Source organism: Tyto alba, unplaced genomic scaffold (assembly GCF_018691265.1).
Source record: "Tyto alba isolate M040663 unplaced genomic scaffold, T.alba_DEE_v4.0 Super-Scaffold_17, whole genome shotgun sequence".
NCBI classification, from domain to species: Eukaryota; Metazoa; Chordata; class Aves; order Strigiformes; family Tytonidae; genus Tyto; species Tyto alba.
This window is the reverse complement of record NW_024881279.1, coordinates 12,393,722-12,419,680: the sequence shown is the minus strand read 5'-3', so window position 1 is coordinate 12,419,680 and position 25,959 is coordinate 12,393,722. Positions and strand designations below refer to the sequence as shown.

General features: G+C 37.1%; 1 protein-coding gene across 2 annotated transcripts in view; it reads left to right on the top strand.

Annotated features, from left to right (window-relative positions):
- CPEB4 (cytoplasmic polyadenylation element binding protein 4) overlaps nt 1-19,714 on the top strand; it is a 43,608-nt gene extending 23,894 nt beyond the window's left edge. Inside the window, exons 3-9 of one of the 2 annotated variants that reach the window (XM_009976264.3) lie at nt 4,879-4,902; nt 6,905-7,078; nt 9,468-9,557; nt 10,190-10,308; nt 11,077-11,191; nt 11,402-11,583; nt 15,281-19,714. In XM_009976264.3, the coding sequence (XP_009974566.1) occupies nt 4,879-4,902; nt 6,905-7,078; nt 9,468-9,557; nt 10,190-10,308; nt 11,077-11,191; nt 11,402-11,583; nt 15,281-15,508 (932 nt within the window). In that variant the 3' untranslated portion in view covers nt 15,509-19,714. The remainder of the gene's footprint in view (nt 1-4,878; nt 4,903-6,904; nt 7,079-9,467; nt 9,558-10,189; nt 10,309-11,076; nt 11,192-11,401; nt 11,584-15,280) is intronic. The other variant, XM_033005515.2, reaches the window with a different exon arrangement.
- Nucleotides 19,715-25,959: the final 6,245 nt, after the last annotated feature.

Here is a 25,959-nt window from a genome sequence, read left to right as displayed (position 1 = left end):
AAAACATAATCTAAGATTTAAGTTGTAAGGGTCTTTTAAATATGGATAAATACCTTTGTATATAATACATATAGGTAGATATGATTTGTATGTTCTAATTTGAGAAAGTATATATATACCTCTTTGAAAATACCTGTCTTGGTCTCTGAATTGCTTCTTCATATACAGAGATAATTTAGCCAAAGGTAGGTTAAATATAGATACTATTTTTAATGTTAATTTTTCTGCTTTTAGTTTGGCTAAGGATATGATTCGATTCTTTACTAGTGAAATAGGGCTTGAGATGACCTTATAGAACTTCTTGGGAAATGTGCTGTTACCTGTGGTAGAAACATGTGATCCATGCATTACGTATGAAATGCATTGTGAAATAATGAAGTGATAAAATCTCAAGTCTTGAGTTATAATCAACTCTATCTGCCCTCAAGGAGTAGTAGGGGGAAAAGGTAATAAAATACTGTAGTTCATATTTTAATGGCCTTGTGCACAGCATTGTCAATCTTGCTACAATTACAAAATACAGTTTAGTGTAGAATTATTTAGAAATAAGACTTTGCTGCTGGAATGGTGGATTGTACTTCAGTTATTTTTCTATAATTTAAAAATAAAACTAATGAAAGCATAACTATTTTCTGTAATAGATTCAAGGATACCCAGTTCACATTTAGAAATAATCCTGTGAAACTTTGGTACTTGTTTCTCTAAAAATTAAGTCCTAAGTGAAACAGAAGGCAGACCAGCACCAAATTACCTCCCTGTCTTCCCTTTAGGGGAAGAAAATAACTAGCAGCATAAACAGTTTCTGTGAAAGGTTGAAACTCTGTTTGTGCATTGATCATATTTGCCTTCCAACATAAGAAACTGGCTACCTATGACCATCTACAGTTAAAATTTTCTGAAATACTATGGAAAGGTTTCAATATAGTCTTAGAGAAAAACTTCCTGTTCCCCTTTTTAAAAAATATCTGGATTCCTATGCTTTTCTCTGTTTATATAATATTTAACAAGTAGCTGATGATGGTATAAAGGCTTTATTTTCCCTTCTCCTCTTCACTGCCTTAATTTGCAAGAGTTGTAGTCTGTTTCCCTTGTAGTGGTTCCCTTGTTTGTACTGTAGGTTTCTGTTAGTTGCTTTTTGTCCCTGAAAATCAGCAGTTAAAATCATTACTTTACTCATGAAAGCTTATGAAATTAGGATCACTTCCGCAAAATCTTGTTCAGCTTGAATATTTTTCCTAGAGCCTGTATGATTGGTGTAGAATATGAAAGAGTATGCAAATGGGCGTAAGTTCCCTAGCTTTCTTGGAGCTGGATGGTGGGAAGCTGTCTTGGTGGTAGAGCCTGGTGGAAGGGTGTGATTGGGTCTTGTTCTCAGTCAGGTTATGTAAAAAGTCAACATGAATATTTGTCCCTTTTAAATTTAAAAAATATTTCTCTGGTAACTTCAGTGAGTAATGTGCATAGAAACCTGAAATTCCTTAGAACTCATGAATGAATGTAGTCTCGTTTGATCTTTGAGAGGAAAGAAATGAAAGCATACTGGTAACTAAGATAAATGATTGCAGTGTGTTACTATATTGGCCTCTGTGCCACAGTAAAGGATAGAATCCCTGCGTTGAGGAGCTCTTGGACAAAAGATACGAATTAGGTACAAAACTGGAGAGGTACTACATCACCCCAGACTTTGCATGCCTTGAAACAGCTATAGCAAGGTAGCGAGAATGAAGGTACAACTGTAATTTAACTTTGAGCATTCAGGTGCTCTGTCCGCTCCAGGGTTTTATGGTGTTTATATTAATATGAACTGTGGATGCTTGAACAATTCGCATAGTCATAACGTGGCCTCAGAAAGCTGTGATGACATTCATGGGAGATACAGATCTTGCTTGCTGGTCCCTTTGCTTTCAACAGTCTGCTCTTGAGCTGACCTTTTAATGTAAGTCTTCCACAGTTAAGGGCACAAAATACACCTGAAATTACTTCCATCGTGCAAATTGGAGGGCAGCAAGAACCATTAAGGAGTGTCAGGTGCTTAGCTTGGGCATAGTTTTTGCAGGACAAGCATGTAGGAAGTTTGAGGTTTGAGTGATTTAGTCTTCCTGCATATGTTTTTCATGCTTTTTCAGCAGAGTATCTTTGTCATTGAGAACTGTGTAATTCACACAGAATTGTATGTGTGATTATACACAACATGCTCACAATCTTTTTGGTGCTTCCTTTAGAGAGAAGAAAGCTCAACACATTTAATTGGAGGTACATTAGACATGAAAGATGTGATTTTTAAAAAAAAAATAAAAGAGAGGGAGATGGCCAGGAGCCCATTAAGTGTCTCAAATGAAGAGAAGACACAAAAATTTGAGTGGGTTGCTTATTCATTAAGTTCCTTAAAATGAAAGACAGTAAATGCAGCAGATTTTTGCAAAAGATCATTGGCTTTCTGTGTGGCTTTATTTCTTAGGAGTGTTGCAGGGAGGGCTGAGGTGAGAATTGAAGCAGCTGCTAATAGCATTTTAAATTTCAGACTGATTTTATCAGAAAACTATCTCTGCATAGGTTATTAATAAGCAGTTGAACCGGTGGCATTAACAATGTTTTTTTTTTAGGTTTTGGAACATAATTCTTGCTCAGATATCTTGTGAGATTAGTAAATCTGTCCTAGGCCCTTTATTCAGTTATCTCAAATTTTGAAGAAAGGGAAAAATAGATTTGAGGAATCCAGACTAGTGTTGTAGTTGTCTCATTTCTCAGCAGGAGATAGGCAAGCATCCTGATTTTCAGAATTAAATATTTTTCTCTTGATTGGTAACAGTTACCTTAAGGTTTCATTTATGTTGCAGTTTAGCTAGGGTACTCATGTAGCAAAGATTTCTCTTAATATGAAATTATGAAAGCCAGAGACAGAATTGGTAAATCACAGTTAGCTGTCTTCCTGGCCTGCCAAAAGAGCATTCTTTAGTTTCAGTGTTGTGTATTACATTGTGTGAAATTAATGGTGTGTGATGAGCTCTGAATTCAATGAGCAGAGAAAGTTTGTATCTGTGCTGTACTGGGGTAGTTTATAAACTGTGGCTCCTCAGAAATGTTTTGAAATGTCAAATGTTGGTATTTTGTGAGTTAGATGAAGCAAATGCAGAAAATAAGCAAACTAAGAAAAAAAAAAAATCCTAGTATTTGGTTCTCAAAAGCTCTTCAATAATATTTGGCACTGGAAATGCTTCCTAGCTGGTGGCTGAGCTTTTTTTGTTGTTTTCCATACTGATAAAGGAGAAAAATCCTATTGCCTTGAGTGACACAGGTGGCAAAGCAGTGAGGAGTCTGCTGACCTAAATTGTGGTCGCAGATCCACAGTGGGAGTCGTATCTCTGCTGCATGCTTTGTTGCCAAGATTGGGTGTACCAAGTGAAGGGAGTTTGTGTGGTTTTGTTAGTAATTTAGAAACCACAAGCAAGATTTTTATGGCTTTATAGGCGGAGCTGTTTTTGAAAGCGCTTAATGTTTTCTAAAATGTGCAAAGGCTTCTGAGCTTTGTCAGAAATGCGGTAAGATTGCCGATTGCTTTCCATAAAAGACAGGTTCCTTAAAACTTTCTACTTTGAGGGCTGTATGAGCATCTTGAATTTCTAAATTCAGAATTACCATGGAAAAATCATACTTGTAAAGGCCTTCAGCCTTTAAGATTCTTCCATAAAGCCAGTGCCTCTGTGAACACTTGAAAAATATGCTCCAGTCTGAAGACTAGGGCTTCATTATTTTGTATTCTTGGTGTTAATTGTGAGTGTCTCTATCAGCAAAAGATCAGAGAAGTAGAGTGATCTTACAGATGTTAAATAATCATGAAGTAAATTGGATTGATATAATTTTTATTTTGAAAGAGGAAACAACTCCTGTTTTGTTGTGGTTTACAAATATTTCAATGCTTAAACTAACTGTCAGTCTCAATTTTGAATGAGGAAGCAAAATAAGATGCATGATGTGCTCAGTTTCTCATAGTACTTGCCAGGAGTATTGAAGTTTTGAAAACAGTTGGCCTGCTTTCAGATATGGATTTTAATGAGATTAAAAGAGAAAGAATGTCCAAGTTTGATTAGAACATTTGGCCATATTCTGACAATGGGTCCTGCAAGTCAGCACAGAAAAATGTTGTATTTTTTAGTGGTAGATTTGATTTGTTTTGGAAAATGAAAAGTAGGAAGCGGTGTCAAGTACTTACAGTGAGGTATACTAAGTTAGTATGAGAGAATCTGTAATGTTGTATGTAGACTGCAGGAGGTCTGAAAGGCAATTTTAGTGCCCCAGACATTTTCTCCTTAAGTTTTTTATCTGGTTGTTTGCCAGTAATAATTTAACCAAAGGTTGTGGATTGTGCAAAGCATTCATAGCAACCTCATTTCAAAACAGAAATTAACACAGTAGTCCTCCCCTTTCCTTGTGTTAGGGATTTTCCTGCAGTTCAAATGAAGATCAGTGTTAGAGTGTGCTTGAACTTGTCAAGGTTGAGAGCACAGTGCACTGCAGATTGGTGTGTGAGGAGAGATGCATTTACTTACAGGCATACACCCAGCAGAGGATTAAGGAATAGGTTCAAAAATAAATGTGCAAATTAAGAACTAAAATTGTTTTCAAGCAGTCTGTTTGAGTATACATATATACTTTGTCAGCCTCATATCAACATGTTTTATCAATAAGTAACAGAGATGGTGCAAGGAAGGCATGGTATTGTGGGTGGTGGGGGAGGTCAGCTTATGAACACCATTTTAAATGACTGGAGTATGAAAAGACTTGAGAATCACTGAGTTAGTATAAAGGCGGTAAAACAAGGTCTTTTGGTCCTTTTTAACAATGTTTGAAAGGCTGTTTTCTTTCTCATTTAACATGCAGCAAGGACATATGGGAGAAGGCGAGGTAACAATATTCCTATTTAATTTTCTAATGTTGACAATGTCTCATGGGAGAAATAACATTTAAGTTGTTACTAGAGGGCAAATACCAAAATACAAGTTTATAAAGGATCAGTTTCACATAAGTTTCCATAGTCTGCATGCCATAAACATTTTAACTGAATTAGGTAGTACTCCACAGTAATACTATTGAGGCTGAAATGATCACAATCCTTACAGTGGACATCATCTATATGATTTGTTACATTGGAGGGCTACGTTGCTGTGTTTGTGTGTATGTTGTCAATGCCAATGCTGGAGAAGTTTATTTTGGTTCTTTTGGGTGCTGATGGTTTTCTTGATGCAGCATAGACTATAGTGAACATACGTTCTGGCCTGCTAGGTTAAAGAACCAGACCCTGCAAGCATGCATGTCAAATTATCTAACAGCAGTGGTAATGGGGATGAACCTGAAAAGGTTGTTTAGGTATGGAGAATTGCTCCCTTCCAAGAATACCTGCCGGACTGGGGTCTCAAGAGATGAAACAAATGACGTGCATTAGTTCATTAGGGGAAAACAAAATAGCATTTAAGTCTATATTACATTATTTTTATCATAGTAGTAACCAGATGTGCCTAGCTACAGAAACAGGTCTGATCATAGTTGACTTTTAACAAAATGTATACAAAGATTCTTGAAATTTCAAATAAAGCAAGCTGACTGAGCCTTCCATTTTTTGTTTGTATAAATTCTATGGACTGTGGATTTTATTGCATTTTTTTCTGTCACCTTGTTAGCTGTTTGATTTTTGCATGGAAAATGTCTGGATATTGGAACTGGTCAAACTTTCTGTTTTCAAGATGTTTTCTTTTTTAAAATCAATTTATTTCAAAGGAAGGAAGCAAGTGCAGGATAAATTAACCTTACTGATACATTACTGTGATAGATTGTAATAAATTCTGAAAAAGCAGACATAGTATATCACATCATAGGCAGAAGGAAATGTATTCTAAAACTTATAGCACACCTTATTTATTTGCTTACTTTTTCTATACATATTTATTTATTCCTAAAAGTTTCCTTAAATGAGAAGTAGTCTATTCAGTTTGTTGTCTAGATACTGAATACTGTAACTAAAGGGTAAATTCATGGAAGAGATCAGCTTGTGTGCTGTATGATATTCTACAGTCGCATTTATAAATCAAAGAATCTTATTTAAAATAAATTAATATTATTAAGGAAATCTGTGACAAGGATTATCATAGAAGAATATTGGGCTGTGAGGAGAAGCATGCTTACAACATTTTCTCTTAGAGTAAGTCCATTAACGAAACTCTGTTGCAACATCTAAGTAAACTTGCTTCTAGGAATGACACGGTATTGCCTAGTTTTCAGTCTTCATTTGCAGTAAATTACAGTGGGTCTTCCTGGTTTTGCTAGGATATTTTTGTTATTTACAAGTGGGTGGTTTATGATATGTTTTGATATCAGGTAATTTAAATGTGTAATATATTTAGCTGGTAGAATTCTTGTTTTCCCATCTGCACTGTGAAATTGTATCTACTCATTGTAAGAAGCTGTTCAGTGGAAAATTATATATATGGCTTAGGTTTCAGTGATGTCTGCTATTGGGGAAGTTGCAGAAAAAAAAAATTGGCTTATATTCTCTTCTGTTTTTACATCTTTTTAAAAGAAATCTAATTGGAAACGCAAAATATTACAGAAAATTATCAACTTGAGCATCCGTTTTTTGTTTCAAATTTTCATTAGTTGTAGTGAAGTTATGAAGAACGTAGCAACCTTTTCTCTGAAAAAATGCATTTGAATTACTGAATGATACTGGAAACTCTAAGGTTCACATGAAATTGAGAACACAACTGCTCAGGAAAAGGGAAGGTTGCAAATGGTTCTACTGCTAATGCAGCAACTAGTGGTTTTTTTAAAAATTGTTTAAAGGGTATGCGCTTTGTTCTGTTAGTATGTTTTTTTTTCCCTTCTTTTTTTTTTTTTTTAACCCTCTCCTCAGGTCAATCTTCACTGTTTCCGATGGAAGACGGGTTCTTGGATGATGGACGTGGGGATCAGACTCTTCACAGTGGTTTAGGATCACCTCACTGCTTCTCCCATCAGAACGGAGAAAGAGTGGAACGGTATTCCCGTAAAGTCTTTGTCGGTGGACTGCCACCAGATATTGATGAAGGTACACCCCAAAAATCTTACCCAGAAAAGCTCCTCCTGGCTTAAAGACAAAACTGTGGTGTGAAACCTTTTGTCTGTCATCTAATGAATGATTATTTTCCAAACTCTACAGAAAGGCTTTGACATGTAAATGGATCTTTGCATATTATCACTTTCAGTCCATGGCAAATGTGAGATAATTCAAACTAGTTCAGACTACAGGATTGTTCTGCCATTGAAGAACAAAATCGTTACCATGTACTTAACTAATTCTACAGTATAAAAATGATAAAAAAGGGATAGCGCTACAAAAATAAACAAGTAAATTTCACCTGTTGAAACTCATAAATACATTGCAATAATTTCATAGGCACCAGAAACGAGTAGTAGAAAAAGTGTTGCTAGTAGTTTTAAAAAGTTTGTGTAGCATAGTAAGTTGTAGGTCTTTATTTGGATGCTTATGTATAGTTCTCAGAGGTTTTCAGCAACGTGTCCTGTGGAAGCTTCTAATGAGTGCATGGTGAGGACACAGACAGGAATGATTCTGTGCAGAGACAATTGCATACAGTGAGGAACCAGGAATTTGTCGTGGGTCTATCATACAGATAAAGGTGACAGAATACTGCAGTTGTTATGAAAAAAAAAATTAAAAAAATACAACGTACAAACATTGTGGAGCTTCATTTCACTAGAGTTCTGTATGTATAAGCATATGATTTACAGCAACTGTAGATCTGAAAAGTTTCTTTTTATTAATGACAGAATTGTTTTAATACCTACTTTTTGCATCAGGGGAGTGTGATGCACTGCGGTGTGTACTACTGTGACATGACAATCTGACTCATGTCACACATAAGAGCTACTTTATTATTAAAAGGTCAAATCTAACAGTGTTCACAAAAGGAAAAATTATCTTATAGTTTCTCTGCCTTTGTTGGTGTTTTGTTTGTTTTTTAACTTTGCCACCTTTGTGGTTTTCAAAGCAGATGAGCACATGAATAGTTTGATCTTTGTGGACCCTAGTTATGGAATAGGACCTTTCTTAAACCTGAGCTATGAGGGTAGCTTGAATTTTTCAGTGTTGCTTCTGTCAGTGCTCTTCCTGTTGCACAAGTGTGAATTAGAATAAGTATACAATTTAAAATCTATATCACAGCTGAATTTTTGACGTTTTACTGATCATGTTTCTAGAAAGCATTTTATATATGTGCTTCAACATTAAATTTGTGTTAAGTGCTCTTCTGAACAGAGATCTATTTTAAGAATAGTTACATAGTAAGTATTGTTCCCTTTGTTGGTATCTTCATCAGCATGTCATCTTGACACACCACCCCTGCTTGTATATGTTCCTGATGATTGGTAGTACACAGAGAAGCCGTCAGTGCAGTGGATTATCAGTAACTATTTCATTAGCAATGTCATCAAAGAGTGTAAGCAAACTGAAAAAGACATAACTGGTAGCACCTTTTCAGATTTCTAACTGCATTTGAGGATGGGGAAAATCCTCTAAATTGTGTATTAGAACCTCCCAACAATGTGCTAGTATAGAAAGCCCTGCAGTGCCATTACAGAACACAGCTGAGCAGTGTGCCAATTTAGGTGACACTAGCAATGTGAAGTTTGTTCCATTTGTTTCAATTTTTTAATTAAAAGTCTTGTCCAGAGAACTTTAATTATCAATGGTTCAAGTGTGTTTGTGGAGAAGGAAAAGGGAATAATCACTCACTCTTAGGAACAGAATTGCAACTAGAAGACTTCTATAGGACTAGCATATGCAAATTTATACTAGTAATTTGAGGTCAAAGGCAGAATTGAAATGGATGCAAGAATTGCTTCTTGATACAGTAATATGTTCTTGCCATCTGTCCTATAAAATTACATAGCTATGTCCTGCAAGTTTACTCTGCTAGTTTGAGGTCAAGCTCAGACAGTGTTTGCACATGTGGCACTGGCATGAGGTATGAACAGGCATGGCTGGGTCTGGTGATAATCCCTTCATTTTTTTCCAGTCTTTCTGCAGTTATAAGGCATATTGGCCTCACTAGCAAGTCAGCAAATTGTCTCTAAACTCTTTGTGGGAGAACAGTTGAAGCTAGGTTATGATATGGGTTATGATAGCTGTACAGATGCAGTGACTCCATTTCTGTGAATTAATGGGTCATGAGGTTTTATTGATAATCATCAGTAGAAATAAAAGCTTGATCTTTGACCTGTCTTGTTTTCCAATGTATGTTCTGACTTGCCATAAAGACTCCCCATCAGCTAGTAAGCATTGCTATGAGCTGCTGAACCTTCAGGATCATAGAATGCTTATTTGTAGGATGAAGCTACCTGAAATCAATGTTCTTCAAATATCTTCCATTCAATGTATTTTAATTTCAATTCGTGCCTTTTTTTTTCTCTTTTTACAGATGAGATCACTGCTAGTTTTCGTCGCTTTGGACCCTTGATTGTAGACTGGCCACACAAGGCAGAGAGCAAATCTTATTTTCCTCCTAAAGGTAAATACTTGATAACCAATAACATATGAACATTTTAGAATCAGTTTTTTTGATGAGACTCCATTTTAGACAAGATTTTTGTGACAATGACCCAGTGTTTAGGGGGAAAAATGTTTAATCCTTGGGATTGTTATAAACTGTTGGGATTTAGAATGTGGCTTTGCAATTATTCTGCACTAAAAGAATTCTTCCTTAACTTTCTGGTTTTACTTTATTCCATTTTCCTTTTTCCCCCTGTTGTTCTTTATTTTTGCAATAATAGTCAAGACTAGTCCTCTTTAAAAGGACTAAATGCCCTCCACAGAAGCTGGAAAGGATTTGTACCTTATATTAACAACCATCCTGGCAGGTTTGTGTCTACAGCTGTGGCTTTTGCTCAGTTCATACCGCTGGCTTATCCTTTTCAAAGGAAGTGGGGAGAGAGTGTGCTGATAAGCAAGCTCCCTGCTTTCCTTCATGTCTCTGCAGAGGACTTGGAGGAAGCTGGATTGGAAGTGTGTGAGAGCACCTTAAAGTTTGTCCCTTACTGTATGGTAGCATGATGACATGGTGCCAAGCATAACTCTGGGTTAAATTATTATCCTATAGGCAAATAGACAAAAGAAGTTATGTGTTTGTTTTGTCTTTTGTAGGATATGCATTTTTGTTGTTCCAAGATGAAAGCTCTGTACAGGCACTGATTGATGCATGTATTGAAGAAGATGGGAAGCTCTATCTTTGTGTTTCCAGCCCCACTATCAAAGACAAACCGGTAGGTAGAATTGTCAGGGTCTGCACAACTCCTGTATGATAAGAAGAAATTGTTCTCTTCAGATGCCCTTATGAAGTTTTTTAGGCTAGTTACAATTCATTTTTTTGTTAGAAAAAGGAGGTTTGCTAAATTTCACCATTGCTGATGTAATAAACATATTTCCAGACAGGTATTTTATGATTATTATTGATTAAACTGTAGAATTCATAGTCTGAGTGTTGCATATAACTTGCTTTGACAGAGACAAATTCAAAAAAACATAACATGGCATTGAACAGTAAATTATTAGTACAGATGGTTTGGGGCTGTACTCCTGTACTTCAAATTTGGCCAGCAGATATAAAGCAGCTAGTTTTGCATAGTAAATAAGCACACAACTTTGTGCACTGGAGCCTGTTGCATTGAGATAACACTAGTCTAGTGCTTACACTTGGCTAGAACTACATGAACAGCATAGATACGTATGTACCAATGTGGTTTGTACAGCACAGTTCAGTGTGATTAAGTAAATGTGTAAGTAGAGGGTGAGGTTTTTTTCCCAGAAGTTTGGGTAACAAGGAAGTGGTGAAATTTAGTATGGTCAAGTGGTCTGTCTTAACAGAGCTTATTACCATTTTATTTTGAGAAATGATTGCTGAATGAGTAGAAAATTAGTTTAGAAAGTACAGTGTTTAAGAGGTTTTCTTCTTTGTAGGATGCTGTTTTAATTTATATTACTAAGATACTTTGAGTTGTGAATGGTTAAAAAAAAAGGCTTTTTGTCCATAGGTTCAGATCCGGCCTTGGAACCTTAGTGATAGTGATTTTGTTATGGATGGTTCACAGCCTCTTGACCCACGAAAAACCATTTTTGTTGGTGGTGTTCCTCGGCCTTTACGAGCAGGTACACTGCGTGTTCCGCAGCACTGGGCATGTTGAATATGCAGTCTGATTTGGGGAGCAATGGGGGAAGCAAGTTATTTCAGCAAGGGAAGTATTAAGTGTTCTTGACACTTACAGCGGGGGACATGAATACAAACTGACTGTTTCATTTGATGCTTTTAGTGAAAATTGCCAAGTCTACACCACTGTTTCGTTTTCCTTTCTGGTTTAGTGGAACTTGCAATGATAATGGATCGGCTGTATGGAGGAGTGTGCTATGCTGGAATTGACACAGACCCTGAGCTGAAGTACCCAAAAGGAGCTGGGCGGGTTGCATTTTCTAATCAACAGAGTTACATAGCTGCTATCAGTGCTCGCTTTGTTCAGCTGCAGCATGGAGAGATAGATAAACGGGTAAGGTCTTCAAGCGTATTCTATTTTTGTTCAGTACTTTCTCTAGAAATGCTTTTCCATGTAAATGTGTGTCATTGTGAAGACTGTAAATGTTATATCAGATTAATTGCATATTTAGGGCTAGATTGTGCCACTTAGATACAACACAGAATAAAAATGAAGGAGTAGTACAGAGCTGTTGCTTCTGGAACGTGGGAGGCAACTGTGAAGCAGACTTTCTCAAATTGCTTAGCATAATGGGAAGCATGTCAGCTGCCTTGGCCTTTTATAAGAATATTGCACTCGTCATATACTCCCACTGCAAGTATTTGCACTTGCAGTGTTTGTATAATGTCAGGGAGCAAGGTATCTGCCAAGGGTGGATCAGTTCTTACTCCTGTTCTGCATCTTTTTAGAGAGTGGGCAGAATCTGGCCCTAGTGTTACACACTGTGTGCTGTGTGGTCCTAAAGAGCATCATGGTAACGCATTGTAACCTCGTTAGTGTGTGTTACAGCCTCATAGTCATCCTCCACAGTTTACGCAAAGGCCATGTCTTGTTATTTTATTCCTTTATTGTTATAAATTAAAGGAATATGCCAAATGGATCTGCAGTTTGCTTGTGTCTGCCCTTTTCATCTATATAAAATGTGACTTTGCCAATTACAGTAATCTTTGGGCCACAGTTTTAAGAAACTTGGATACTTACATCTTCTGTTCTAATTCATGCTTTGTCTCTGAATTTTTCTTACATGACTGTCATTATTGATTTTAATTTTATAATTACTACAGAGGAAAACCCCCAAACTTGGCTGATTAGCTGATTATCATTTCACTTCTGCTTTGGCTGCAAAGCTTGGGTAGAAAAATTTTAACAACACTTTGACTGTGGGCCTGCAAATTGGAATGTCTTTGTTCTAATTTTGGCTCTGAAATAAGTTCTGTACGGCTTTGAACAAATAATTTGGGCTGCCCTTGTGCAACTTCTGCTTGCATAAGCAGACACTTGGGTGAATAGGTCCATTGAAGCTGGTGGGACTTCAAATTTAAGTAAGTACTTGTGAACTCTAGCAAAGATTTTGCAATCTATTTCCCCTTCTTTCTCTCCTCCCACTCCTCCTTATTTCCCCATTTTGTGTGTAGTTCAGAAGAAATGTGGGGAGTTAAGTGCTTAGAGGATTCATTATAGGAGGGGTTGGGTGCATTAGAGATAAAAATACAACAGTGGCAGTACTACTTTTTGTTAATAAGGTATTATTATTAATAATTTCTCTAATAAAGTTATTCTGTAAAAATAAAATTAGTAACACGAAGGGATTTCCTGTAAAATTAGGCAAGGAGGTGCTGCTAAAGGGTGTGCCCTTCAAAGAGATAATTCAAATTAAATTCTCAGTGGCCTGCAGCACCCACCACTGCAGAGCTGCAGTGATGAGTGCTGCCACCCTAAGTATGCCCAATGAAGTTGCTGTAGTTTAAGCTTTGTAGCTGGGAAACCTCGCTACACCTAGCACAGGTAACAGTTACAGGCTGTATTTGGCACATGCACTTCAGCACTGTCGTGGTTTGAGCCTGGTTGGCAGCCAAACACCACGCAGCCACTCGCCCACCCTCCCCCACTTGGGAATGGGGAGGGAGTCGGAGGGGCAAAGGGAGACTCGTGGATTAAGATAAAAACAGTTTAATAAGAGTAATAAAATAATATGGTGACAGTATAAATGGGTAATGCAGGGCATGCAGAGCTGGAGAGTCCCTGAAATCTCAGTGTGCCATCAGCACTCCTCCAGCTACCAAAAATGAACATGAACTCTATTCCAGCCCAAACCAGGACAAGCACACACTGAATAAATGCACTGGGGACTCTTACTAGTATCTGTGGGTTGCAAACTTGCACTAAAACAAGTGCTGCAGTAGCAGGCTAAAGCAAGCAGAGGTATAATTACCAGTGCTGTAGTTTGTCCTCTGAATATGTCTGAGTAGACATAATAGAGAAGAATTGCCATGGTAAGGGGCCTGCATAGCATATTTGTAGCTTCTTCTCTTAGCTCTTATAGAAGACAACACTCATCAATGAATACCCAATCTCAGAATACATAGCTATCTAAGTGGTGAAGGGAGAACATGGTGTTAGGAATATTTGTTTGCCTCTGCTCTTTTACAAATTAATTCTTCCGAGTTGGCGTGGAGCGATGTTTGAGAAACACAACTCTAGCTGTGGAAGAGCAGAAAAACAGGTCAAAAAAAAAAAAAGGCTGCTGTACTGTCTCTAAGTAGTTCATATGTACTGTAAGCACAAATGACATCAAACTACTGCAGTGCTCTGTCTGGACTGTGATAAAACTGGGTAAGCTTAAAACACAGGAACTTTTGAATGTCCTCCTTTGAATGATCTGGCATACCTCTGGGCTTTGTAAGATACAGAAAGGACCATCCCTAAGCCAGATGCAGAGATAACAGGTTAACAGTAGAGATGCCAGTCACAGTCTGGATATTTGAAAAAGTTTGTGAAAACATCTAATTAAATGAGCTTCAGAGAAGGCTCACAGACACTTCTAGAATGGCAACTTGTACCTGTGAAATTTTGTGTTGCGCTTCTGGTATGTCACATGGACCTTTCACTGTTCTGTGGAGCTAAGGAATGGAGGTGATTACTGGTTTTGAGGTGAATCTGAGCCTTTAGGGGATGGCAGTTCTGCAGTTGTGATTTGGACATGTAGGCATGTCTAAACGAGCTGTGCTGTAGCCAGCATGGATACTGTGAGCAGCAAGCTTTGCCTTGCTGTCACAGAGAAAGCGCTCAGGAGTGCTGTGAGCACGATTTTGTAGCCCACAGTACAGCAGGCTTGGTTTTGGTATGCAAATGCCTGGATTAAAAGCTAGTAGCCTGCAGATGTTGCAGTGTAGATGTATTCTTGGAGCACCAGCTGGTAAATTCCTGTGAGTCATTATCAGTTAAGAACTTGAAATTTTTCTTCTCCTTTCTTGTCTGCTGTACTGAACTACTGCTCATCATCTAGCCCTTAATGCCAACAGCGGAGGTGGGCATCAGTCCCATGTTAAGTTTCTCATTTGATCACAGCAAGATTAGGTAACTTTCCATTTGCTGAGAGGACTAAGCCACAGAAAAACTAAAAAAGAAATGTGCTGTTTATTAAGATAATAAATGACATTTGTTGAAGTTGGAAATTCAGACATTGAGCTTTGCAGACCCATGTGCATATTTAATCTGCAGTTACAGTGTTGTGTAAACAGTTTACATTCCTACCTGAAAGAGTAGGAGCTTAATTGTGCATCATCACCATACTTAAAAATAAACCCTCAGAATTCTACATGGTTTAGATGTGAATCTGTGTATTAGTTCTGCAGCAATGGGTTGATTGGTCCTTTCTGCAAATCAATGACTGGTCCTTTCTGTAAAGCAGTGACAGCATGAGTGATGGTCAGCATTGGTTTCTGTTTTTTTTTTTTAAAGGATCAAGTAGGACAGTGGGAGCAGGGTTGTTCTCAAATTGCGTGCCTGTAGTTTTGGGTATTTAATGGCGATGATCATGTGTAACAGGGGGGGGCGGGAAAATACAAAGTTCTGTAGTAGGGAAATTGTGATGTTCCCTACTACAGAACTTTGATCGCAATCCTGATAGAACACAGTAAATAGTGTGGAATTGTCATTATCTACATTGTTGTTAAGAATTGTAAACTTTCTTCTCATTTTCTGAATACAGGTGGAAGTTAAGCCATATGTCTTGGATGATCAGCTTTGTGATGAATGTCAGGGGGCCCGTTGCGGTGGAAAATTTGCTCCATTTTTCTGTGCTAATGTTACCTGTCTGCAGTATTACTGTGAATATTGCTGGGCTGCTATCCATTCACGCGCTGGCAGGGAATTCCACAAGCCCCTGGTGAAGGAGGGAGGAGATCGCCCAAGACATATTTCATTCCGCTGGAACTAAATGATCACTGCAGTGCTCATATGCAGGCCTCAAATTAAGTGCACTCTTCTGTTATCCTGATTGTCCCTACCCCACCCTACCCTTTCTCTTATTCAAGATAGCATGCCCTTTTGTAGTAGTCTGTAATTTAACAATAGTATAATGAAAGAATGACCTATAATATGGGTATTTTGTAGAATCTTGTCATTGAAAACTGTATTGGGAACTCCTTTTCGTATTGGTAACTTGTTGCAAGCGAGTTGCATTCTCTTGTCTTTACTACCGAGAGAACACTTAATTTCATGCAACATTTTCTTAGAGGAGAGAAAAATATTAAGAAAAGAGAATTGAAACAATAGAGTATTTTGGTTTTTTAATTAAATTATTGTTAATAAAGAACATAAGAATACTTTTATTAAAATAACCGTGTAACAATAACACTATCGTTCTGTTCTGACACTTTTCCCCATGGAAGCCTGTTTTAGCCTCTCTTTTTGTTTCGACTTCTGAATTTTCCAGCAACAGATGAAGCTAGCATTTACCTACCAACAGGAAAGAGCATGTTTAAAGCAACAAAAATGCATGAGCAAAGTTGAAGCAGCATTATAATAATGATCTTTTTAAAAAAATCTGTTAAGGGTTTTGAGGCTGAAATTTTAGTTCTGTATGTATTTGACCGTGCCTCTTGACTACCACCCACATCCAAATTACTAATGAGATAGGCAGAGCTTACTATATTTTCATCAAAATTATTACGTTTTAAGAATTCCTGAATGTAAAAGTTAAGTAAAGTTACTACTGAGGGGGGGAGTGCACTTTTTTTTTTTTTTTCTTTGAGAACTCAATTGTCTGGTTACAGCCCTAGAAATCCTACCAAAGCTAGAGTAATGACAACTAGTTAACTGGCATTTCCTCTCCTGAAGGATAAATATATAGATTTTATTTTTGATGGCTATATATAACTCTATATCCTAATATACTAACATTCATCAGGGGCCAGCCTTTGCTCTCCATTTTGACGTGAAAAAGTAGAAAACCTAAAGATACCTCAAGGATATCACTGATTTTTACTGAAGTTTTGATATTCCATTGTGTCACACAAACTAAAATTGACTGCTTATTCGTTTCCCATCTTGGATATAAAGTTAGTTTTAAATACACTCTAACTTAGTTGTAACAGAAGGCATGAACCTAAGTAGTTTCCAAGTCTTGTTTTGCACTGTTTTCTGAATTTGTGCATGAAATGGTGCAAGTGTGCATATGCCTTTCTTACTCGTCCTGTAGAAAGAATCCCAACTAAGATTCCACCTCTTCAGAACTTAATATGGGGAAATAAAGAAACACAGGTATTTGAAGTGCCAACATTGCTAAGTTAATGCCTGCTTTATTATAAATAAGTTCTACCTTGAGAAGCATTAACACAGTACATGTTAATTGAATGGGTGCAGGGGTTTAGTTTGAAATAGTTGAATGAAGGAGTAGTTCTGAAAATTATTTTTATTACTTTTGAACTAATGCCCTGGCCAACTTCTCCAATTATTATTTAGCAGTGTGCAAACAAACAGACGTAGTGGCAGTCTTCTGAACTGCCCAAGTGGCACGGTAACATCCTAGATTCTCTCAAACCAAAGACTTGCCTCAGCACTGCTCAGAAAACATCTGCTCCATTAAAAGCTTTTGTTGGCCCCCCTCATCCCGTTCCCCTAGCCCAGATTATGAGAAGCAGTTTTTATTTTCAATACAGGCTTTAATGAACTATACCTTACCAAGTTCCAAAGGTCAAAATGGAGACATTTGCTGTCTACTAGTCAAGTATAGAAAGGGAGCTGCTTTTAATGAAATCCCTGAAAATATTGACAACAGTGATGCAAATGCAGAGTGCTCTTGTGTAGATTGTCAGGGACTTTTTTTTCTCTGAAGTACATAATTATAGTTGGAATGTTCCTTTAATTTTTTTAATGCTTGTTAGGTGGCTTGGGGTGTGCTATTGTGCCGATCCTACCCAGTAAACAGGTGAGATGGGTTACCATTACAAGAAATAACACTGTTTGAGAACTAGCTTTGAATAATAATTTTCCCTTTGTACATGACCTGCTGAATTTCGGTACAGTGTTTTTGTAGCTAACTTATTTTGTCATGCACATAATGTATATTTGTTATGCACTACTTTTGTATATCTTGTTTTTCCAACAGTGAGCATTTTTAGGCACACTTTTCACTGACGGGATATCTCTTTATGCAATACCTCAATTTTTCATATTGCAAAGAGTAGCTTTTTGTACTTTTATTACTGAGAGATCTTCATATACTTCATTTTTTAATATAAATAATTTTAATAAATTTTATTTTCTTATATTCTGCTTTTTATACATTTCAGTGCTCTGCATACATTTTGAATTATGGATGTTGTGCACTGGCAATGCTATTTTAGAATCTGCAGAGAAAAGAAAGCATGTTGCTTAAACATCTTAGCCCAGCACCAGGTATTTGGTGTACATATAATTTAAGAAATAGTATATGTAAAGTTGAGAATTAAAGAAGAAAAGCATGAAAGTGACAAATGACACTTGTCTTTAGACCCATGAAATTTAAATGCATAAATATAGTGTAGAAATTTAAAAGTAAAGAAACATCAAAATTGTCTACAGCTTCTTACTAAGTTTTTAAAAATTATACACAAATGCAGACGTTTTTGGTGAATGTTTAGCCATTTTTAATATTAATAAAAAAAATTGATGTTAGGTGTTTGATGCAGAAATGTGTCTGCTCTTTTAAATTATATTTAAAGAATAAAAGAGAGCCTGCTAGGTGGCAGGCATGTAATGTTAGTATGCATGACTAATGTAAGAAATTGTTATTCTACTAATATTCACTTGTGATTGTGTGACAAGCGTGTTTACAGATTATTTGGTTACACTTCGATTTACAGGGCATAAACAATTATATACATTACTCTGTACTTAAATAGTGATTACATGTCCTTCTGATTACATGGGATTTGTAGTTGGGGTTACCATGTAGCTCCAAACATAATTAACATGTAATTGGGTTACCAGTCTTAGGGTATCACTTCAATTTGCAAAGGGGTTAATAAGCATGTAGTTTTATCACACTAGCATGGCACTGGCCATGTATTTACAATGTAGTTACGGAGTAATTACATGGTTATTTTTGCAATGTAAAATAAAGTGTTTCTGATTATTTTATATGTAAAGGAACCCCACTGCCCCGTGCTTTTTGGTATAGTATATACTTCTCCATACACAGACCTCTGCAGAATGCAAATTTAAAACTTGCAGTGAATGAATTTAGCGTTTTATAAGGATGCTGTTGGAAAGACTTGATAATTCACCCCTTTTGTTTTTGAAGAGTTAAAACCTTCTGTTAAAAGGTGATTTAAAACTTGAATGTGATGAATTGTGGCAAGTTAACTTCAAGTTATGTGCAATACCTATTTCAGACTTCTGGAAGATCTTTGCAGTGTAATTCTTTGTTTTTAATTGCAGACATTTAAAAATGTCATTTTCTACTGTTCTAGTAAATCCTCTTTCTTGCTGGTGTTTCTAAAGAAAAGAATCAGAAATCAATCTTTCTACTAATGTAAATTTGAGATTATTTTTAAAAAAAATGGAATAAAAGGTTTTGGTCATTTGCTTTATTTTATTATCTTATTTTAAAGCTACTGTGATAGCATTGTAAGAATTGGGACAATATTGTATTCAACTGTTTTATTTTTTATATTTTTAAATTTTAAAGTATAATTAGTTTTTATAATTTTCATCAGATTTTTTTGTTATATTTTTTGGAAGTGAAACTTTTAGCAAGTGGGTGTCTAGTTTTTACTAATCCCTAATATGTTTTTCCCCCAATGTATTGCTCATATTATCAGAAGGAAAAGTTATTTAAGTATGTCAGTTAATTGTACTACTTGGCTGAATTTCCATATAGTTTTTACTGTGTATGGGGAGGTTGTAGTATTTATTATAGCATTTTAAATAAGGGTAATTCATTTTTTATTAAAGTCATTTTCACGTTTAAGTTCATATTTTTGTATGTTCTACTCTAAGTTATATAACACAAGTTACTTTTTTTAAAGAGTTCATTTGTTGAAGTGCTAGTGAAAATTAATGTTATTAAATAGTTTGCAAATGACTATTTATACCAGTATGCATATAATTTTTAAATATTTGTAATGTGAGATGTTGAATGAATAAAACTTTTAACTCAGTGTTTCTTCTTAACCTTTTTATTTTAAGCTTCCTGTAGAAACATGTTCCTTTGTGGCTGAAGCTCATGGGGCTTGAGGAAGTGATTTTGATGAAGTGTACAGCACGTGTCTGGCTATATGATGTGTAAAGTGCTTTAGCCTAAGTTCTGCAGTCCTGGTCAAAACATGGAGCATGGCTTTGTAGGAGGTGTGTGAGGGAGGGCAGAACCTCTTGAGAGATGGCGAGTACCCTGAACACTGCATTAAATCGGTACAGACCCAACATGCAGTGCTGCAGAAATGGCAAGGGCGATGTCTAGAGAACTGTAGAACTGCTCTCTGAATCAGGCTGTAAGAAGAACCTTTTTTACGGCTTGTGTCCAGATGTTGTCTTTAGGGAATGTTAAATTCTACCTACTTAATTTTGTGAATTTGGTGCTTGCAGAGTATTCGTCAGAAATTGTGTGTAGCTTTGGAAAAGCCTTTCAGCAGCTTCAGCACTGCCATTTCTATTTTTTTCACAGCCTTGAGCATATCAATTTAGCCAAAGAATTGTAGGAAGTTCACTTGTTTCTATTTAGTGCTCTTTGCAGCTAATTCATAGGGACAAAGATGAAAACCGATACACAGCTGTGAAATCAAGCTAACTGGGCAGGTGATGTGTTCAGTGGGAAGAATACCACTGAGGCACGTGTAAGTCATCGTGTAAGTCAGAAACCACTGCGCAGCTGGGACAAAAAGATAACCGGAGTGGAGTCAAGCAAGGCGTGGATAGACCAAGGATTCTTTTTAATTGTCTCATGGTTGTGATCTGATACTAACAGAAGGAAAAAGTCTGGCATTTTAAAGAGCTTGCTACTGTCAGCCTTTAATTTAAAATACCTAAACTTGAAATGTCTAGAAAAGTTTTGTGAAGTGTTACAACTCCATGAATCTACCCTCCAAGGACTATTCAACAGGAACCCTGCATAAAGGATTCAAGAGTTCTGCATCCTCAGTAGGTAGGAATTCCCCAGACTTTGCTGGTCTTCTTACTTTGACACAAAGTGCTAAGCTTCAATGAAGTATAATTCTGATTGGTCTGGAAGTCGTTCTGCTATATGGAACTGCGAGTTGCAATATGCACATGTACCTTGTGAGAAAAAACTGCTGCCCAAAATACAGTGCTGCAGTAGGAATCAGACTGAGCTCACTGCACTGACCAGCACTTTGCTCTTGGTGTCTGAGCTGCTCATCTCTTACGCCATCATCTAAGGAATGATGCTGTAAATGTTAAATAGATGTTGGGTATCTTTTCTATGGGTGCTTCAGGAAATGCAGATCTTACAGAATAGAGCTGTAATGGGATTAGTTCTGCAAGATGCTAATCGCTTCAATTCCCACTGGCTTCAGATGATGCCAACATAGAAGCTAATGCCTTTAGAAACTAGTTTTTAATCAGAATTGAACAGCTTTGCTTGTGACTCTGTGTTTATACTCCCAATCCCTTAAAATGGCTATTTAAAAATAAACAGAAAATGCTGGTATGCTTTGGATCAAAAATACAGAGGCTAGAGATGCTTTGACTGCCCAGTGAATAATGAACTCCTCAGTGCTGCGTTTTGTGCTAGCCAAACAGCACCAGACAGTATTGAACAGTTTTTAGCGTGTGACTTGGCTGGTAACGGACGCATTATCTCTCCATTCTCTGCATTGGTATTGTTAGGAAATAGTCATAGTTCAGCCTCTCCCAATGTGATAACAAGTTCTTGACAGTGTTTTTGAGTGAAAATGTTCTTTTAGAAAGCATATGCTTATCAGTGGTTTATCTGATACTGTTTTTTAACAAGACTTAAAATTTGGTCCTGGAATATGGGGGGTTTAAATCTTTTGATGCCATGGTGGTGGAGGTAGTGATGTCCTTCAGAAACAAGGCACTCCCTGACTGATTTCAATTCAAAATGCTTTAAGCTTAGAGGTGTTTGTCAGGATATAACATCAGGTTTACAGTCAGGGATGTGTATATTCTAAAGTTTCCTATATGAAGATTGCAAAATACTTTGTTGAATGTTTAATAAATGAAATTTTATTGCATAGGCAGAGGCTAAAAAATTAAAATCAATAAGGTGAAATGCCTGAAGTCGAGCATTCAAAACTAAAATTAATCACTCTTGGTAGTGATGGCCTTGGCTGATTCTGAATTGCTGAGAAGTAACTTTCTAGGAAAGATGATATAAAAAATCCCTTTTGGGTTTCAGTTTGTCCTAAAACTATAAATAAATATTACAGGCAGACTCCAGAAGAGGGAGGTATGCCTGCTGGGTGGAATTTCAGAATTTCCACAGTACATGAATCTCAACTATTTTCTTTCAGCACAAACTGCCACCAGCTTTCTCTTGGGTACTACTTTCACTAAATGAACTGCTACATTCCACAGGAGTGAAGAAACTCCGTTTGGGTGGAGATGGATATAACCCATCTAGTACAGATTTAAAGGCTAAGGTATATTTTAAAGAGAGTCTCTTAGCTGTCAAATCGTTGTCGGACAGTTTCTACTGTCTGTCCCGATTCTCCAGCTGCTGCTTACTCAGTGCTGTGAAAGCCGGCTTAGCCGCACTCCAAAATGCACATTGCTTGCCTACAGGAAATCTAAGACAAATAATAGCCTCAGAAAGGATCGATGAGGAAAAAACACTGACTTCTCTTCCTCTGTGTAAAATAAGCTGATTCAGTCTGTCAGTATGAAAAACAGCCTCTGGGATAAGAATGTACTTGCAGCTGTCTTTGCAGTCATAGAAATTGAAGGGGGGGTGTGTTGAATTGGCACTCTAAAAACATTACTGAACTCCCCATTTAAGAAGAGGAGAAAGTCTTTCTGAAACTTGATGCTCTGATTAATGCTATCAGATATCACCTGTTCTCATGACACATGAACGTAATTTGCTGACTTTCTGTAGGGCTTGTCAGAGAGACAATCTGATACTAAATGTTAATTTATATGTATCTATCACTGAGGGAAGCTCCCTCAGTCACCTTGTTTATGGAGCTTGGGAGACCGTAATGTGGTACTATTCTGTTAAGGTTCCTTCGCAAAATCTGCTAGTCAAAAGTTCTCAGTCCTCCTTGCACATACAAAATATGGAAATATATAAGGTTTGTGTTTGATTGTGTTTTCTTTCTGAAATTTAATTTTGGTGAGTCATGAAAGCTGAGGTTAAATCATCTGAATACAACACAGGTACAGGGTAACTGTGAGAAAACATTTTTGGTTTTACATTAATCTTAAAGATTTAAATGGGCTTTTTTCGCTCTCAGCTATGTGGCATTTTTTTATTCCAAAATTGTATGGTGGGGTGAGTTGCTGTGCTTTTCATGTGAATGAAGAACATGGATTTTATGTAAATGGCAGACTGACAGCATAGATGCAGTTGACACACGCTGTGTGCCTTAGTAACTCTTAACACAGTTTTGTAATCTGTGGAAGGGTAGCAATTCACACACAGAGCAATTAATTAAAAAAAAAAAAAAGTCTCTGCCTCCAACCCATTGTCTGAGAAAATGTTTGCTCAATCTAAATCACCATCTCACTCTGCTGCTGACTCATGAACCAGGACCAGTTTGCTTAGTGATGGTTTCTGCCTTGCTATGCCTTGCTAAGCATTAAGTTGTCAATTTAGCAAAGTGTCATTTTTCAAGACAGTGCTTGTTGCTATAAGCACATGCCCAGTACTGGCTTGTGTATGGAGTACATTCATGTCAAGTATTTCTGAATTTTCTTTCAGTGAGTTAAATGCAATTTCTTAAGTTTTTGAGGTACATTCTCATTGTAAGCAGCAGGCAGTACCCCCCAGCTTTGCTTCAGCGGGCCAGCTGTTCACAGGCAGATGTTACTCTGTACACACTGGCAGAATCAACTCGGCTCTTCAGTCAGTGGCAAGAAAATTTGCTCAAGAGTTGCTTTTACAGGGGGATGTCTTTAGAGAAATGTCATGGCAGAACAAAGCAATGACTGCTCCAGTTTTCCCTGCAGAGCTACCAGACCTTGGAGACAGAGGCCCTGCTCTGTTCCTTTTCTGGCAGCATCCTTATGTCTCTGTGGGTAGGGAGGGAGTGAATGGTCAGTATCTGGAACAGTTCTACAAAGACCCTAGTACCATTACAAAGTGGATTTACAGCTGAGGAATGAGTGTGTTCAATGGTGTTTATACTGAAATTAAATAGGACTGTCTCATATATGCAGATATATGCAGGTGATTTTGTTAGCCTGCAGGCACACTTTGGCCTGAGATCACGTTAGATTTCAGAAGAGAGGCTAAGAAAACGTGAGCATTCTGTGCTTGGACAGATGGTCTTGGAAGACCTACATTACTGCTGAATCTGAAGATGATTTAGTGATTTTTCCTTTTTATATCCTGTACTGAACCAGTATTCTTCCAGGATGTAAGAGAACAATATCTGGAGGTTTATTGCAGGTAGGACTAAACTTCCTCATCTGCATGTTCACGTAGGGTCTAACTACACATTCCCCAGAATAGCAGTAATAACGTTTAATATCATAGCAGCCTAAAATTTGGTAAAGTTCTACTATCTCTGATTTGGAAACAAAGGATATAATCATTAAGCACCAGTAACTTGCACATTCATGTGGAAAAATTAAATCAGAGAAACTGAAGTCCTTGCCTTCCTTTTGCTGTATCCCCTTGACTACAGGCCTTTCTCAGAAATAAGGCTGTTTAATTCTGGTGTTATCTTCCATGTTCATTTTGCTTTTTTGTGTTTCCCCCATAGTTGCAAATGTCTGTTAAAATACTGTAACACAAAGTTATTCTCAGCCAATGGTTTTGGTCTCATTGAGTTGGGTTTTCATTATGAAGTCTGTGGATCTTGGTAATTTGAAAATCTCAAGGGGAGGCTCAGGCTTTTATGTACCAAACTTAGTTTATAGTCTGCTAAATATTTTTATGCACAGCATGGAGAAATGGGAAAATATGCCTCTCCTTATGACTGGTGTGGATGAAGTGATTCCCACATGTATGGTTTGTTAAGCAATCTGAGATATGCTGGTTCATTAATATGAAATGCAGGTGTGTTAAAATGGCAGCTGGCCATTTTATCTCTCTGCTGCACTGTGTTATTGCTTACATAATTAACTGTGAGATCCATTGTAAATTATGAAATTTTACAAGTAAGCAAAAGATGAATGCATTACTTCGATTTACCAGAAGTGGTGACTTTTGTTTTTATAATGATTCCTAGTTATACTAATAAATGGTCCCCAGTGTATTCTGTAAAAAACCCCACATTCTAATAAAATACCTCACCCCAGCGACTCTCATTAAATATTCTATGAAAATGAAGGAGATACAGTAATTGTTTGTGATACTGCTGAGGGTATAATTAACAAGGTTTGACTGTAGCTGTTATCAGAATTAGCATATTTTCCACGTAAAAATCCCTGTTAACTATGTTAAGATTCATATTTCAGATGTAGTCAGTTGATCAAGATAATGTAATACTTAACAAGCAACCTACCTTGCTTGAATTATGTTGAATTATGTGAGTACTTTGTTTAACTCCACGGTAAAGAATCCTCACAGAAAAACAAGTCTCCAACAGCAGGAGTTACCTTTTTGCAGGGTATCTCTAGGGAATCAGGGAATCACTAAATGTACATGCAGCAGTGCCCCATTGGCTCCTTCCTTCCCTCTCCTCGGCATAAGCTGTAGGCTTGCTACCACCAAAACCTACCTTATTTTAAAGTGATAGTCAAGGTTAATAGATGATGTGTACTTGGCCAAAGTAAAACTGAAACAATAGAATTCAGGAAACAATACAAGTTCTGAGCTGGACAAGCTGACATTTAAATACAAAACAAATGGCATGATGAGGTGCAGGCTGAAAGCTAGAATCTGGTCTGTTTTTAACTAGACAGTTGAAGATGTGGTGAAAAGCTGAAATGTTTGTTCAGAGTGATAAATACAGAGATAGTGGCTAGCTGATAGTCAGTTAACACATGTGGAAAGGCAGGTGAACAGTGTACAGCTAAAATAGCTGAATTTTCCAGTTACGCAGACTGATCACAGATTTTAGGTGGCCTTGATTTTTGTCAGTAACAACAGATCCTAAAAGGGATCTGAGCTGAATTTGCATTTGAAATCAAAGTTCTGGCAATGTACTATTGAGAAAAGTGGACAAAATGTCCCACACAAGGCATGTGTATTTGTATTAGTAGGGTGGAAGCATATTCCATAAATATAGATGTGAGAAAACCACCAATTTGGCAGCC